The sequence below is a fragment of the Chlorocebus sabaeus genome, chromosome 23, assembly GCF_047675955.1.
Source record: "Chlorocebus sabaeus isolate Y175 chromosome 23, mChlSab1.0.hap1, whole genome shotgun sequence".
NCBI lineage: Eukaryota > Metazoa > Chordata > Mammalia > Primates > Cercopithecidae > Chlorocebus > Chlorocebus sabaeus.
This window is the reverse complement of record NC_132926.1, coordinates 5,211,719-5,227,521: the sequence shown is the minus strand read 5'-3', so window position 1 is coordinate 5,227,521 and position 15,803 is coordinate 5,211,719. Positions and strand designations below refer to the sequence as shown.

Here is a 15,803-nt window from a genome sequence, read left to right as displayed (position 1 = left end):
CTGTGCTGACGTGACTATATTTAGAGTTTAAAATCATAAACAGAAAGGCCAAATCAGAGGTGGTATTTCAAGGGCTATGATTAACAAGATTTTCTTGATCAATGTCTTAATGCTGTCTGAAAACTGGGGATTTGGGTACAGACCTTTTTTTTCTTTCTTTTTTTTTTTGAGACAAAGTATCACTCTTGTTGCCCAGGCTGGAGTGAAATGGCACGATCTCGGCTCATTGCAACCTCTGCCTCCCGGGTTCAAATGATTCTCCTGCCTCAGCCTTCTGAGTAGCTGGGATCACAGGAGCCCGCCACCACGCTTGGTTAATTTTTTGTATTTTTAGTAGAGACAGGGTTTCACCATGTTGGCCAGGCTGGTCTCGAACTTCTGACCTCAGGTGACCCACCCACCTCAGTCTCCCAAAGTGTTGGGGATTACAGGCACCTGGCCTTTGGTATACTCTTAAAGAGATTAAACCAACAGCTCCTGGATAACTCAGCAGAGATATGTAGGACATGAATGTAAATTAGCGGTATTTTTCAGCTGCTGTCTCTAGGTAGAATTTCTATTAAAACACACTACAAAAAGAGGAAAAAACCTACAAGGGATTTATTTTGAATGAAAAATGGGCAACTCTAGAACTTAGTTCCTCAAGTTCCACAGAAATCTCAATATTTGAACACATAAGTTGAAATGCAAGGTCCATTGCAATGCACTGATTTTTAGCCTATCTATGTAAGTTAATATGTTAAAAGATGGGCCAGGTGCAGTGGCTCACACCTGTAATCCCAGCACTTTGGGAGGCCAAGACAGGAGGATCACTTGAGGTCACGAGTTCAACAGCAGCCTGGCCAACATGGTGAAATCCTGCCTCTGCCGGAAAAAAAAAAAAAGTACAAAAAAAATTAGCCAGGCATGGTGGCGCAAGACTGTAGTCCCAGCTACTTGGGAGGCTAAGGCAAGAGAATCATTTACCCTGGGAGGTGGAGGTTGCAGAAAGCCAAGATCGTGCCACTGCAATCCAGCCTGGGTGAAAGAGAGAGACTCTGTCTCAAAAAAACAAACAAAAAAAAGAACAAACAAACAAACAAAAACTTAAAAAATGAAAAACTTTTCCCTTCCCCTTCTCCTGAGGTATGTGTAACAAGACAAAATACCTGCTAAAAGTAATGATGAATATAAAAGTACTAGAAAAATAACTAGATAGAAAAAACCCAAAACCAGTAAGAACTCTAACTTTGAAGAATAGCTATCTGTTTTTTTCCCTGCATTGTACTGTATAGGATTATAAAACCACTACACAAAAAAGTAAGAGTTTGGCTGTCCCGGTGGGTCTTTACCTGTATCTTCTCCCATCAGACCATTGCAGTACATGGCATGTCGTTCAATCTTTGTGGGTGGAAAGCTTTGGTTACACAGCGGGCAGGATACCTGGTTACTGGATGAGAAGATAGAAATAGGTACTTCCTTCTCAGCATCTTCCTTGTTACCAACCTGAAGAACATGACAAACAGCAATTATAACAGCTTTAGTTCATATCTTTCCCCCCAAAGAAGTGCAAGAGACTCCACCCCATATTTCACTTACTTTCAAAGAGACAACAGCTTATCAAATTTTACTTATCAAAGAGTAAAGACTGAGAGATACTACTGATAGAGTTAATACTTATTCAGTTCCTTATACTGCCAACTATGTATTAAACACTCTATACGTATTACTCTTTTATATGTAAGTTTATATATGTTTATCTATAAGTATACTGTCAACTATGTTTTAAACACTCTATATGTATTACTCATTTAATCTTACAAAGTTATTAGCACACTCTTTTTTTACACATGAGAAAAGTACTTGTGTAAAACAGTAAAGCAATTTGCAAAGTCACAGAACAAGTAAGTGGGAGAGCTGAGATTCAAATGAAGGACTAGTATCTGGCTCAAAAACTTGAGGGCACTGATCTTCTCTACCACATTGTAAGGCACAATCCTCACTGCATCAGTGCCTGCTGGGTTTCACATTTTGCATATCAACAGCACCTTAAGGACACATTTTCAATTTCACAAAAGGACCGTTATTACTGTAAGTGACTTTAAGACATAAGGAGTTACCAAACAAAAGAGCTCTAAGCCAAAAAACAGCATAACTAGGATTTAAGTTAAGAACGTAAGTATGTACTTAGACCCATAAGACCTAAGACCTGTGTTTTATTTGTGACTTTCTGGATTGAAAGAGGAAACTAAGGCCGGCGCACTGCCTCACGCCTGTAATCCCAGCACTTTGGGAGGCACAGGTGGGTGGATCATGAGGTCAGAAGATCAAGACCATCCTGGCTAAAGCGATGAAACCCCAACTCTACTAAAAATACAAAAAATTAGCCAGGTGTGGTGGCAGGCGCCTGTAGTCCCAGCTACTCTCAGGAGGCTGAGGCAGGAGAATGGTGTGAACCTGGAGGTAGAGCTTGCAGTGAGCAGAGATCGCACCACTGCATCCAGCCTGGGCGACAGCGCAAGACTCTGTCTCAAAAAAAAAAAAAAGAAAGAGGAAACTAAGATCTATATACTTAAGAAGCACCAAAGAAGTCATTAGTTAAAACAATCAGTTCTGCCAAAGCCACTCTTAAACCTATCTCTCTTATTCCTCTCTGTTTTGTGGTCATCATTTCTCCTACAGTTGCTGATGTCTCTTAAAGGCAGTTTTATTTTACCTGCACAGGTTGATCAGAGCCAAGAACTCTGCAGTGATTAATTCAACAGTGTGCGTGAGCACTGCAGCACTACTGCCTAACACTTGCTTCAAAGGACAGCATGTCCTATCCAATCAATGTGAAAATGTCCTGCATAGCTACTGCTTACATTTAAAGCAAGGGACACCTGGGCTGTCATTACACCTTATTACACGGGGAAAACAAATAAAATATCTTCTGATACAAGAACAAAACACGACCAAAACTTCAATGCATAGAAAACTGGACTAGAGTCAATTGGGTCTTTTGGGGTCAGGAGTTGGGGCTATCTCTAAAACCTAATGCTTACAAGTGTGAACCAGCAGAGAGGAAAACAGGCCATCTAAATACCAAGTCAAACTGCCAGAAAATCTCCTGTTTTCAACACCACCTGCCTTTTGTTAAAAAACATACTCTAAAGGCGTAAAACCTAAAAGATGAGAAAGGAACTAACAGTGGTTGAGTTCTTATACTATGCAGGCTCCACCAGTCATTTTTCATATCTATCCCTCCCAACAAGCCACTGGACAGAAGTATCACTAACTCTGCTATTACAGAAGGGGAAACTAAGGCTTGGGAAAGCAAAGTAACCTGCTGGTCACCAAGTTAGTAAGTGAATTATCCAGGCTCAAACCTAGACCCACTGGGCATCAAAACCTTCAGTAATTCCATTCTATCATGTTGTGGCAGAAACAAAAAACCTCCCTTCCATTCCACCTTGTTTCTGGAAGCGGATTCTGCAAGGATCTATTTATTCTTCTTCTCTAGAAAGTGGGGAAAGTCAAGTGGGTCTGGAAGTTCTAGGTGCTATGTTTATCAGATTTAATCACTAAGCTTCTCACAAATCCAGGTTCCTCTGTTCATAAATCTTAAAAAGAAAAGTTGTAAAACTTGAAAAACTGCAAAGCTGGCCAGGCACGGTGGCTCATACCTGTAATCCCAGCACTTTGGAGGCCAAGGTGGGCAGCTCACATGAGGCCAGGAGTTCAAGACCACCCTGGCCAACATAGCGAAACCCCATCTCTACTGAAAATACAAAAATTAGCTGGGCGTGGTGGCGCACACCTGTAATCCTAGCTATTCAGGAGGCTGAGGCAGGAGAATCGCTTAAACCCGGGATGCAGAGGCTGCAGTGAGCCGAGATCACACCACTGCACTGCAGCTTGGGTGACAGAGCAAAACTCTGTCTCCAAAAAAAAAAAAAGAAAAAAAAGAAAAAAAGAAAGAAAAAATAAGAGCGGTGGCTCACGCTTGTAATCCCAGCACTTTGGGAGGCCAAGCCGAACGGATCGCTTGAGGTCAAGAGTTCGAGACCAGCCTGGCTAACATGGCAAAATCCCGTCTCTAATGAAAATACAAAAATTAGCCAGGGGTGGTGGTGCATGTCTGTAGTCCCAGCTATTCAGGTGGCTGAGGCAGGAGAATCGCTTGAACCCAGGAGGTGGAGGTTGCAGTGAGCTGAGATCCTACCACTGGACTCCATCCTGGGCAACAAAGAAGACCCAGTCTCAAAAAAAAAAAAAAAGAAAAGAAAAGAAAAATAGCAAAGCTATTTGAGCAGAAGGATGGCAGGGGGGTAAGAGGGGATCAATACACCCTAAAATTTGCAAGTAGTCTTGAATTACTTAAAGTCAGTGGTGAATGAGCAGTTACTTGGCTTTCTAAAGCTCACTAAGCACAGAAATGTTATATGACACAAATGTGTCACTGGTGCTCACATTGAGCACTATACTCCTTTGCATTCATCACAGCTCTATACAATGCAGAGAATGTACCTTTATTAATGTATTCAAGAGGGAGTAGTCTATTGTCTTATTACGAATATGAGACCACTTCCAACCACTGTTCTTAGGCAATCCTGAAGGTTTCCTAACCTGCAGGGTGTTGTTTTCTTTTTAATGTTAAAATAAGGTATATTTCCCAGCATCATTTAAAAAGTCTATTTAAGTATTCACTACTATGGAAGAACCTTAAGGGGGAAAAAGGCAAGCAAAGTAGCTTTTATTAGGACCATGCAGTCAGGGATTTCTTTGCAGAGTTGCTTTTACTTCTTTTAAAATATTATAGAACTATTTTTTGGCCAGGCGCGGTGGCTCGCACCTGTAATCCCAGCACTTTGGGAGGTCAAGGCAGGTGGATCTCAAAGTCAGGAGATGGAGACCATCCTGGCTAACACAGTGCAACCCCGTCTCTACTAAAAATACAAAAAATTAGCCGGGTGTGGTGGTGGGCGCCTGTAGTCCCAGCTACTCTGGAGGCTGAGGCAGGAGAACGGCGTGAACCCAGGATGCGGAGCTTGCACTGAGCCAAGACCAGGCCACTGCACTCCAGCCTGGGCGACAGAGCAAGGCTCCATCTCAAAAAAAAAAAAAAAATTACACAACTATTTTTTAAAAGAGGTACTTAGATACTGAATATTGACATCTTAAAGGTTGTTGGTCCTTAACTTCAGACTTCAAAAAAAAAAAAAAAACAAACACACACCTCACTCTAAGAAATGAACCCAGTGAAAACAAAAGCATGTCCTGCAAATCACCAAACTCTCCATCCCTCCCCTACCCAATTATGTGTAGCTTAGAAACCTCCTTGTTCTGGATCTTCCCCTTCCTACCACACAACTCTTAACATAGTTTACTTAAAAATTTACTGACTAAACTAGCTCTGAAGGACTCTGAATAACTTCTGTTAGCTCTTCTGAGAAGAGACTATTTAAGACTCCAACAAAGGGAAACTCTCAGGCAAGATACTCAGAAAACACTATTTCCAAAGAAAGCTGACTATTGTCAGAAATCAAGAGGGACTACATACAGTTGTGCCATGGGTATTTCCAAATACCTCAAATACTATTGAGCAATTCTCTGTCATTAGTAAACTAATATAAACAGTAATATATTACAAAGCAGTAAAATAATATGACTTTCCACATGATACTTCTACTTGTGACAAATCTCTGCTACGTGTTTTACATTCTTTATCTAATTTCACCTGCAAAGCAACCTAATAAAATAGGTATTCTGCCTCCATTTTACATATGAAGAACTGAAATTCAGGAAGGCATTTCTCGTCTGTGCTTCCCTAATGCCCTAGGAATCTATCATTACCTTTGTCAGAGCACATTATAATTATAATTATCTGTGTATATATCTGTCTCCTCCCTTACCAGAACCCTCAGTGCAGGGACTGTTTTTCGTATTTATCTTTGTATCCCAAGAGTCTAAAACAATGACTGGCACAAAGTATACAAACTATAAATAGCTGCCTAGTGAATGAATAAAACGATTAATTTGCACAACATTCAAAACATGGTGGAGTTGGGATTTAAAGCCATGTCTTCTAATTGCAATACTCAAGCTACTTGTACTACACCATACTACCTCCCAGTAAACAAGAAATTTTAGGACAAATGACCTACATAGATCCCAATGGCAAGAGTCCACACCCTTTATACTATAGTATCTTTGTGCACATAAAGTGTTCCATTCTGTCTAATAAGTGACTTGTAACTAGTACATGATTTAAAATCTGCAGTATCTCTAACTTATTTTAATGAAAACTTCTAAGACTATTTAGGGACATCCACAGACTTCAGCAAACAGCAATACCAAAAAGAGGACATTCAATGGGAGAAAGGCTACATGATTCCATCTATTTGATGTGTAGTAGCACAGACATGTTCACCATAAATTCTAAACAGGGTTCATGCTCTTTGACCCAAACAAAGAATAGTCTGGTTTGCAGTCATGGACGGGTATGAAATAGGCCTTAACTAAGGGCTTCTTCTGTATGTTAGGATGACTATGGTAATAATACTCTGTTCCCTCATTCCCATTTAGAAGATTCTGTTTCTTCCTGAGAAAACCATCCAGAGGCCATTTTGACATTATGGAGCAGGATCTGTCCTCAGTCATTCTGCAGCAGGGAGTGTCATCGTCTTTCCTACCACCACTGGCATCAGGGAATCTTGGTCTGTCAATTGTGACAGATCAGGTTCCAGAGAACCAGGCAGTGTGCATGATTCATGAAGGCAGAATTTTTACCCAGTTGCCTGCAGTGCAGAGACCAGGGAGAGGATCTAACTTCTACTGTAAAAATTATTTTTTAAAAATTCCAGGCTGGACACGGTGGCTCATGCCTGTAATCCCAGCACTTCGGGAGGCGTAGGCAGGTGGATCACCTGAGGTCAGGAGTTTGAGACCAGCCTGGCCAACATGGTAAAACCCCATCTCTACTAAAATACAAAAATTAGCTGGGCATTGTGGTGAGCACCTGTAATCCCAGCTACTCGGGAGGCTGAGGCATGAGAATCACTTAAACCCACGAGGCAGAGATTGCGGTGAGCCGAGATCGTACCACTGCACTCCAGCCTGGGAGACAAGAGCAAGACTTTGTCTCAAGGAGGAAAAAAACAAACAAACAAAAAAAATATCCCAGAGTATAAAAAGGAACCTTTCTTTTTTTTTTTTTTTTTTTTTTGAGACGGAGTCTTGCTCTGTCGCCAGGCTGGAGTGCAGTGGCACGATCTCGGCTCACTGCAACCTCCAACTCCTGGGTTCAAGCCATTCTCCTGCCTCAGCCTCCCGAGTAGCTGAGACTACAGGTGCGTACCACCATGCCCAGCTAATTTTTGTATTTTCAGTAGAGACAGGGTTTCACCATGTTGGCCAGGATGGTTTCAGTCTCTTGACCTTGTGATCCGCCTGCCTCAGCCTCCCAAAGTGCTGGGATTACAGGCATGAGCCACTGCGCCCGGCCAAAAAGGAACCTTTCTTAAGGTGCACCGGATAAGAAAGTATACACCAATGTAACCAAAATCTTTATTTCTACTGAGGAATTTGGCTCTCAGGCTGCTCATGACAGCAACAGATTTTTAAGATTTTAAAATTTTTAAAGGAATTCCAGGTAGTTAAACTGTTTTGTTAGACTCAACATTAAAAATACACACCAAGGACCAAGCATGGTGGCTCATGCCTGTAATCCCACCCAGCACTTTGGGAGGCTGAGGTGGGCAGACCACTTGAGGTCAGGAGTTCAATACCAGCCTGGCCAACGTGGCAAAACCCTCTCTACTAAATATACAAAAATTAGCTGAGCATGGCATCATGCGCCTATAATACTAGCTACTCGGAGGCTCAGGAAGGAGAACCACTTGAACCGGGGAGGCAGAGGTTGCAGTGAGCCGAGATTGTGCCACTGCTCTCTAGCCTGGGCGACAGAGCGAAACTCCATCCCAAAAAAGAGAAAAAATAAAAAGAAAAGAAAAAGAAAAATATACATACCGAGAATCTCAATCAGAAGTATGAACTTTTGTATCAATCAGTTTTATGGTTACTGCCAGATATGTAAAGTGAGGAAAGGTAATGACGCAAATAGATCAGACAGCTATCTTAACTTTGCATTTCTGATCAAATTAAGGCTGAAAGTTATGTATACATCATAATATAAACACAGTAATTTTTTCCAAGACTGTTTGTCTCTGTTACTTATTGGTACATAATAAAAAATGCCCTAGAACTTTGGACTCAAACCCGTGTTCAAATTCTATTGCTATCATTATTAGTAGCATGATTTAGAGCAAATTAAACATCCTACGCCTCTGTTTCCCCATCTCTAATAGAAATAATAATGCACACAAAAGTACTCAAGAAATGGTAACTACTATTATTTTTAGAAACAATGCTGAACTAATCTTAACTATAAAAATCTCTCCCAGGCCGGGCCCGGTGGCTCACGCCTGTAATCCCAGCACTTTGGGAGGCTGAGGCAGGCGGATCACGAGGTCAGGAGATCGAGACCATCCTGGCGAACACTGTGAAACCCAGTCTCTACTATAAATACAAAAAAATTAGCTGGGCATACTGGTGGGCGCCTGTAGTCCCAGCTACTCGGGAGGCTGAGGCAGGAGAATGGCATGAACCTGGGGGGCAGAGCTTGCAGTGAGCAGTGATTGCGCCACTTCACTCACTCCAGCCTGGGCAACAGAGCGAGACTCCGTCTAAAAAAAAAAAACAAATCTCCCTGACATAAGTGCCCCCAAAACTAAAACCCCTGCCATCTAAATCTTTTCAGCCAATGTCAACATTGCATCAGGGAGAGGACTGCCAACAGAAAGAAACCACTGAGAAAAAACAGAGAGGAAAATATTCACCTCCTTATCTGTCATTATTATTCTGACTCCATCCAAGATATCTCTGCTACCCGGAGAGACTTCTCTTTCAAGGTCAAAAGTTTCAGAGGAACTTAGTTGCGTCTCTGTAATTTAAAAAAGTTAAAATCCCATTAATTTTCATTTTGCGTTTCCGTAGTTAAAAAAACAAACATGCCTATTTTCCCCTAAAGTTTAGGATATGATAATATTGTGGTGGCAATATATTAATAGATCTAGTTTGTTTCTTCTTAAAGCTTTACTGAGGCATAATTTACAAATAACATAATTCATAAATTTTCAGTATACAGTTTAATGTGTTTTGACAAATGTATACCCTTTATATACTACCATTTATACCATGTAACCTCTACCATAATCAAGATATAAAACATTTCCAACACCCCAAAAAGTTCTCTGTACCCCTCTGCAGTCAATCTCCTACCACTCCGGTCACTGCAATGAACTCTTTACAATGACCAGCTGACTTTATGTTCCTATAATTTTGTCTTTTCTTTTTTTTTTTTTTTTTTTTTTTGAGACGGAGTCTTGCTCTGTTGCCCAGGCTGGAGTGCAGTGGCCGGATCTCAGCTCACTGCAAGCTCCGCCTCCCGGGTTTACGCCATTCTCCTGCCTCAGCCTCCCGAGTAGCAGGGACTACAGGCGCCCGCCACCTCGCCCGGCTAGTTTTTTGTGTTTTTAGTAGAGACGGGGTTTCACTGTGTTAGCCAGGATGGTCTCGATCTCCTGACCTCGTGATCCGCCCGTCTCGGCCTCCCAAAGTGCTGGGATTACAGGCTTGAGCCACCGCGCCCGGCCAATTTTGTCTTTTCTAGAATGTCATATAAATAGAATCACAGGTCTTTTGCGTCCAGCTTCTTTCACTTAGTATAATGTGTCTGAGATGGACCCATGTTGTCACATAATATCAATAGTTCATACTTTTTACTGCTGAGTAGCATTCCATTGTATAGATATATCACAATTTGTTTATTTGTTGATCAATTGATCGATTGGCTTATTTCCACTGTAATTTTAGTTTTAAAGTATATTGATTTGACAGAAAACAAGAACCTGCCAATGTTAGTGCTGAGGTTAAAGAGATGATAAGCAAAAACAGAAATTGGGACCAGAAATAGAATATACATTCCAGACAAAGATGAGCCTTTCTTTAATATATTCTTTAAGCAGTATCTATTAATTCAACAAATATTAATTGAACATCAAGTCCCAGGCTTTATACTAGCTACCAGTAATATGAAAATGTAAGATGGGGTCCCTTGTAGTCTAGTTCAGGGGCCAGAAAACTAGATACAGCTCTTGGGCCAAATCCTGTCAGCTGCCTATTTTTGTAAGTAAGGTTTTATTAAAACACAGCCATTCTCATTCATCTATATACTGTCTATGGCTGTTTTTGCACTAAAATGCCAGAACCAAATAGTCTCAACAGACTCTATGGCCCATAGGGCCTAAAATATTTCCTATCTAGTCTTTTATTTTTAAAAAGTTTGGCTGAACACAGTCGTTCATGCCTGCAATCCCAATGCTTTGGGAAGATGAGGCGGGACGATCACTTGAGGCCAGGAGTTCAAGGTTGTAATGAGCTATGATCACAACACTGCAGTCTAGCCTGAGTTACAGACTGAGACCCTGTCTTAAAAAAAAAAAAAAAGTTTGCCAACTTCTGCTGTAGACACATATCACTTAATATAACAACAACAAAAAAAATTGTAATTATCTTTCAAAACCACCAATGTATCTGGAAAAGATAGTTACAGACTGAATGTTTGTGTACCTCCCCAACTTCATATGTTGAAATCCCAACCCCTAATGTGATAGATAATATTAGGAAATGGGACCTCTGGAAGGTAATCAGGTCATGAGCATAGGGCCTTCCCTCAAAAGAATGGGATTAATGCCCTTTTATAAGGGACTCCAGAGAGCTCTCACCCTCTTTCCACCATGTGAGGACACAGCAGGAAGCTGCTATCTACGGCTCTCACCAGACACTGAATCTACCAACTCCTTGATCTTGGACTCTCCAGCCCCCAGAACTGTGAGAAATAAATTTATGCTGCTTATAACCCACTCAGTCTAGAATATTTTGTTACAGGAACCCAAACTAAAATCAGAAATTTATCTCAGAATGCAAATCCAGTAAGTTCTCTGTTATCTGACACTACACCTGATGTACCTCTAACTGGCACTTTTGTGCTTCACAAATACAGTAAATGGCCAGTGTTAGGCAAATAGAGCATCTGCAAGCTTCTAATGTATCTTCCGAATCTTTAAGAAAGGATTAAATACATTTCCAGAATTAACTATATTTTAATACATCACCAATTTTTTTGAAAACTGGACACACACACACACACACACACACACCCCACCTTATTGGAAAAAGGCTTACAGCACATAAACTTCAAAATCCTCTCTGTCAACTTTCCCTAAAGGTATTTTCAAAAAGACATTCAGTATATTTAAAAATAAGAACCATTCACTGCTTAGATTACTGCAATAATAAAAAGTCTTCAATTATGCTTTCTGTGAATGGCTGAAATGTCCTACTAAGAGGGCATTAGCTTCTCAGAAATAAGCAATGCTAGAAGTATGCAAAATGTGGGCATAAGGCTATAATCTTGCTTCTTCAACTAAGTGAGTAACACTAAAAAGATATGTAATCTTAAATATTAGACTCCTGAACTGTCAGAAATATGAAACAAAAGTAAATAGGAACAGGTAACAGACTACTACACTAAATATGTGTTTCACCCATTTGGAACAAATTTTTTCAGACAATTTATATATATAACTTCTAAATTATATATTTAAAAAGAAACCCAAGAGTTTTGCTTCATGGTGAAGTAGTTATACTTTCTTAGCAAAAGGAACATTAATGTAATGAATACCTTTTGCAATCTCATTTAGACGTGGTTTATGTCAGCAAACAGTTGGACTTAATTAGCAGGCTAATGACAGCAAGTCATGATCATAAAAGCTATCTAACCTCAGTATGAAGGACCTGCTTTCCCTCTCATTAACTAGGCCTTTCAAGATCAATATATTTGCAGGTTCCTCCTCCAAGATCCCATGGTGATGTCACACGCCATCATCCTAAACAGACTGAGTGATTTCCTTCTAGGAAGTCAGTAGTCCCAGAGAGGGGGGAAAGCTTTCTTTTCACAAAGGTGGCACAGCATTCTTGAGTGCTCCTGCCAAAATCTGAGCACTCGGTAGTGTAGTCTCTTAGTGGGTATCGTTAGGCAGTAATCCAAATACATTTCAAATGAATTAAGGAGTCACTTTCAATAAAAACCAACATAGGTTAAGCACAATGGTTCATGCCTATAATCCCCAGCACTTTAGAAAGCCAAAGCGGGAGGACTGCTTGAGCTCGGGAGTTTAAGACCAGCCTGAGAAACACAACAAGACCTCGTCTCTACTAAAAAATAATAATACTAATAATTTTAAAAATTAGTTAGGTTTGGCGGCACATGCCTGTAGTCCTAGCTACTCAGGAGGCTGAGGAGAGAGGATCATTTGAGCCAAGGAGTTCAAGGTTACAGTCGGTGAGTCATGATTGCGCCACTGCACTCCAGCCTGGGCAAGACTCTGTCTCAAAAAAGAAAAGAAAAGAAAAGAAAAGAAAAAAAAAGCCAACACAGTTCAATCTTAAAATAAAGACCTTTATGATAGACTGCCAGATGTTTAAAAATATTTATGGGTCTTTCCTAGATTACATACAAACTAAGTTTGAGTCTGTGTGGATAAACATTGAAGAAAACCAAAATAAGAAAACTATGATTATCTCCAATCCTTACAGGCTATATGAGACCTGAGGAAAATCAGACGTGACTTATCGCAACATCTGTATACTTGCTGTTCGAAGTTAAACATCAGTAGGAAGCCCCTCAATCTCACAGGAATGAGGCTAATGATCTTTTCGGAAAAGCCAGAACGGAAAATATAGTCTAAAACAAATTCCTTACAAAGTAGTAGTTCATATCACAAAATAATGCTTCATACTATACAATGATTCAGGAATTCCCTTAGATGGTAAGTATCTTAGTTCATTTTACATTATTTTGTATATCTAAATCTATCCATGTACAACTCTGAATAAGCATCTCTTCTGCCTAAAACAACGTACATATCTTTTAATTTTTACAATTAACAAAAAGCAAACTAAAGCACTTAACAAGGTTAAGCATCTTAGGTCTAAGATTAAAAATAATGACAGAACATACACAAAACTCAATTTCTGGACCTCCTGTGCAGTAAGACCCCAACAAATGGCAATATAAAAACTAACTACTAAAAAGCTCTGAAGTCCAGGCACAGTGGCTCACATCTGTAATCCCAGCACTTTGGGAGGCCAAGGAGGGAGAATTACTTAAGCCCCAAAGTTCAAGGCTGCAGTGAACTATGATTGCACCACTACACTCCAAGCTGGGTGACAGAATAATTTAGAACAATTTAATTTAAAATAATTTAAACAAATTAAGTAACAAAAGGCTCTGAATGTAGAGTTAAGTAAGTGCTATTCCTGATGCTTCGATGCCATCTCTGATGAGGCCTGTCAACAATCAAGGAGACAAAAAAGTCATGTTAATTTCAAAACTAAATTACCCCTAAGGAGAGAAAAAATTGAGAATAAAAGCCAACGGCTATTAAAAACACCTATATGTATATATGTATACGAGTGTGGAGATATGTACATACACGTATCAATTACATATAAACCTCCAGAGAGTAGTTTTGAAGAGTCAGAGGAAAATTAATAGGCATGAGAAGGTAGATAGGTATCAGAAATTCAGTAAAATCACAGTGGAGTACTTACCAGGACAAACAGTGATTTCTTCTGCAGAACTCTCTGGCATAAGGACTAAGCTTCTCTTACTGGTCAAAGGAGCAACACTGAAAGAGAACCAAATCCCAAATGAATTTCCAGTAAAATAAATCAGAACATAGAGCCAAAAGCAATGGTGAGTCACTCACAAAGCACAGGTAATCACAGATACTTGCTGCCTTATGCCACAAAAGCACAACAGGAAAGCAAGGAATCAGTACTGAAAACTGTAGGCCAGAAATATGGAAAATAAATACGCTTACTGAAACTTCAGTTCCAGTGAAATCACTGAATGAAAACAAATTCCCTTTTGGAGTTTTTCACAAAGGAAGGTCGAAGGGTAAGAACTGTCTGTGAATATCACAGAAGACAAAAACTCCACTCCAACGTAAGGATGTCAAAGGTGTTTTATAGACTCCATCTCAGCCTTCTGAAGGCTTGAGATTTGTAAACTCACAAGAGAAGACACAGAGATTCTTCTGACAACACACTTTCTCCTCCTTTTGCAGTTAAATTTCCTCTTTATCTCAAGATGTTGCTTTCCACGCAACAAAAATAAAATACAATTCCAAACTGCCCTACAGCAAAAATCTGCCCACAGAAATAGAATCTCTTTTCTAACAACAACTTAATTATAAATGGCTTCCTTCATCCAACCTTCTGGTTTTCCCTGACTGCTCATGGAGTGCAATCTCTGCCTGACATAGGAACACATGGCTGATCTGAGCATCTGAGCTAGCCCCCTCATGCTTCACAGGGCTTTATCATTAGTATGATCAAGTATGCAAGAGTGCTTAAAAACAAAAATCCTCACATCAACCAAGAACCACAAAGAGAATAGCTACAACTGAACTCATGATAAATAACTAACTCCTGATAAAAAACCACAAGTGATTTCTCTCTAAATAAAACATCTCATAGCATTTGTTATAAACCCAAGCCAGACATAGTTTACTCTGCATGTAACATTAGTGCTCTATTCAAAGGGTCCATCACAAAACAATTTTCTGACATTTATAAAATGGGCTAATCAATTTGAAGTCAAACCACATTGCCTGCGATTCCAACTCTCTCCTGGTGACAAAGTGTATAATCATTTATTAAAACCTACATCTGCTCTGCACAAGGCTCACCACAATAAAGCAGAGAGGCCTATAGGGAGTAGAAGGCCTACCCTGTTAAAACCACTTCCAAAACTGTCTTAACAGCAGGAAAATCAAACCAAAGCCATATTCTTTAGCCCAGGAAGGAATACCAAGTACTATCAACCAGAAGCCTAAGAAAGACCACCACCTTGACTACAGCAAATGGCAACTGGGCTTCAACTCTCATATGGGAGAACACAGTCATGCAGTTCAAAGTTAAACTCTTGAGAAAGTTTCAAACTCAACTACCAGATAAAAAGGGCAAGCAGAAAGTAACTGGAAGCATGATCCAGTTAATAGTGCAGTTTATAATTAATCAATTGTTATTTATTATTAAAGTAAGAAGACTTAGAAGGTAAGCCCTCAATCAATCAGCAAGAACAACGGAGGAGGTAATGCAAATACAATCCTTTACAGGAGATAGGAGGCACAAACAGATTAAAAGTGGCACAGAACAGACAGTGAGAGTGATGCAGGTCCTGTGTGGCCTGAATAATACGAAGACTTCAAAGAGGATGTAAGTCTCAAGAGTAAATTTAAAAGACATATAAGGTTTAGATATACAGACAAAATAAGCATAAGCAGAGTTGGGGAAAAGAGAGAAAGGGGCTAAGAATAGAAGGACTATAAAGAAATCAGTCTAGAGCCTTCAAATTAGCATAGAAAACTAGTGTAATTAGTTAAAAGAATAGCAAGATGTGACCATTTTTCAGGAATAATGAAAATAAGATTTATGCCAAGATAGCTGGCCTGGACAAGATGACCTCTAGGATCTCTTCCAGCTCTTAATATTCTGGGCTTCTATGAGATGCACATCTGAGAACTTAGAGATACTAATAAAATTTCTCCTAGTCTTCACTTACAGAAGCGCTACAAGTTCTCTGGCAAGTTGTCCATGTACAGTCTCACTCATGTGGTTCATCTCCCTTATGCTGGCAACCATCAGAGGAGAGA

General features: G+C 40.0%; 1 protein-coding gene across 9 annotated transcripts in view; it reads right to left on the bottom strand.

Annotated features, from left to right (window-relative positions):
- The window catches only part of UIMC1 (ubiquitin interaction motif containing 1), a 98,828-nt gene that overhangs the window by 39,718 nt on the left and 43,307 nt on the right, over window positions 1–15,803 (bottom strand). For all 9 annotated transcript variants that reach the window (XM_008015400.3, XM_073010495.1, XM_073010491.1 and 6 more), the window contains 3 exons: window positions 13,696–13,772; window positions 8,859–8,962; window positions 1,332–1,485 (listed from right to left, as the gene is read on the bottom strand). In XM_008015400.3, the coding sequence (XP_008013591.1) occupies window positions 1,332–1,485; window positions 8,859–8,962; window positions 13,696–13,772 (335 nt within the window). The remainder of the gene's footprint in view (window positions 1–1,331; window positions 1,486–8,858; window positions 8,963–13,695; window positions 13,773–15,803) is intronic.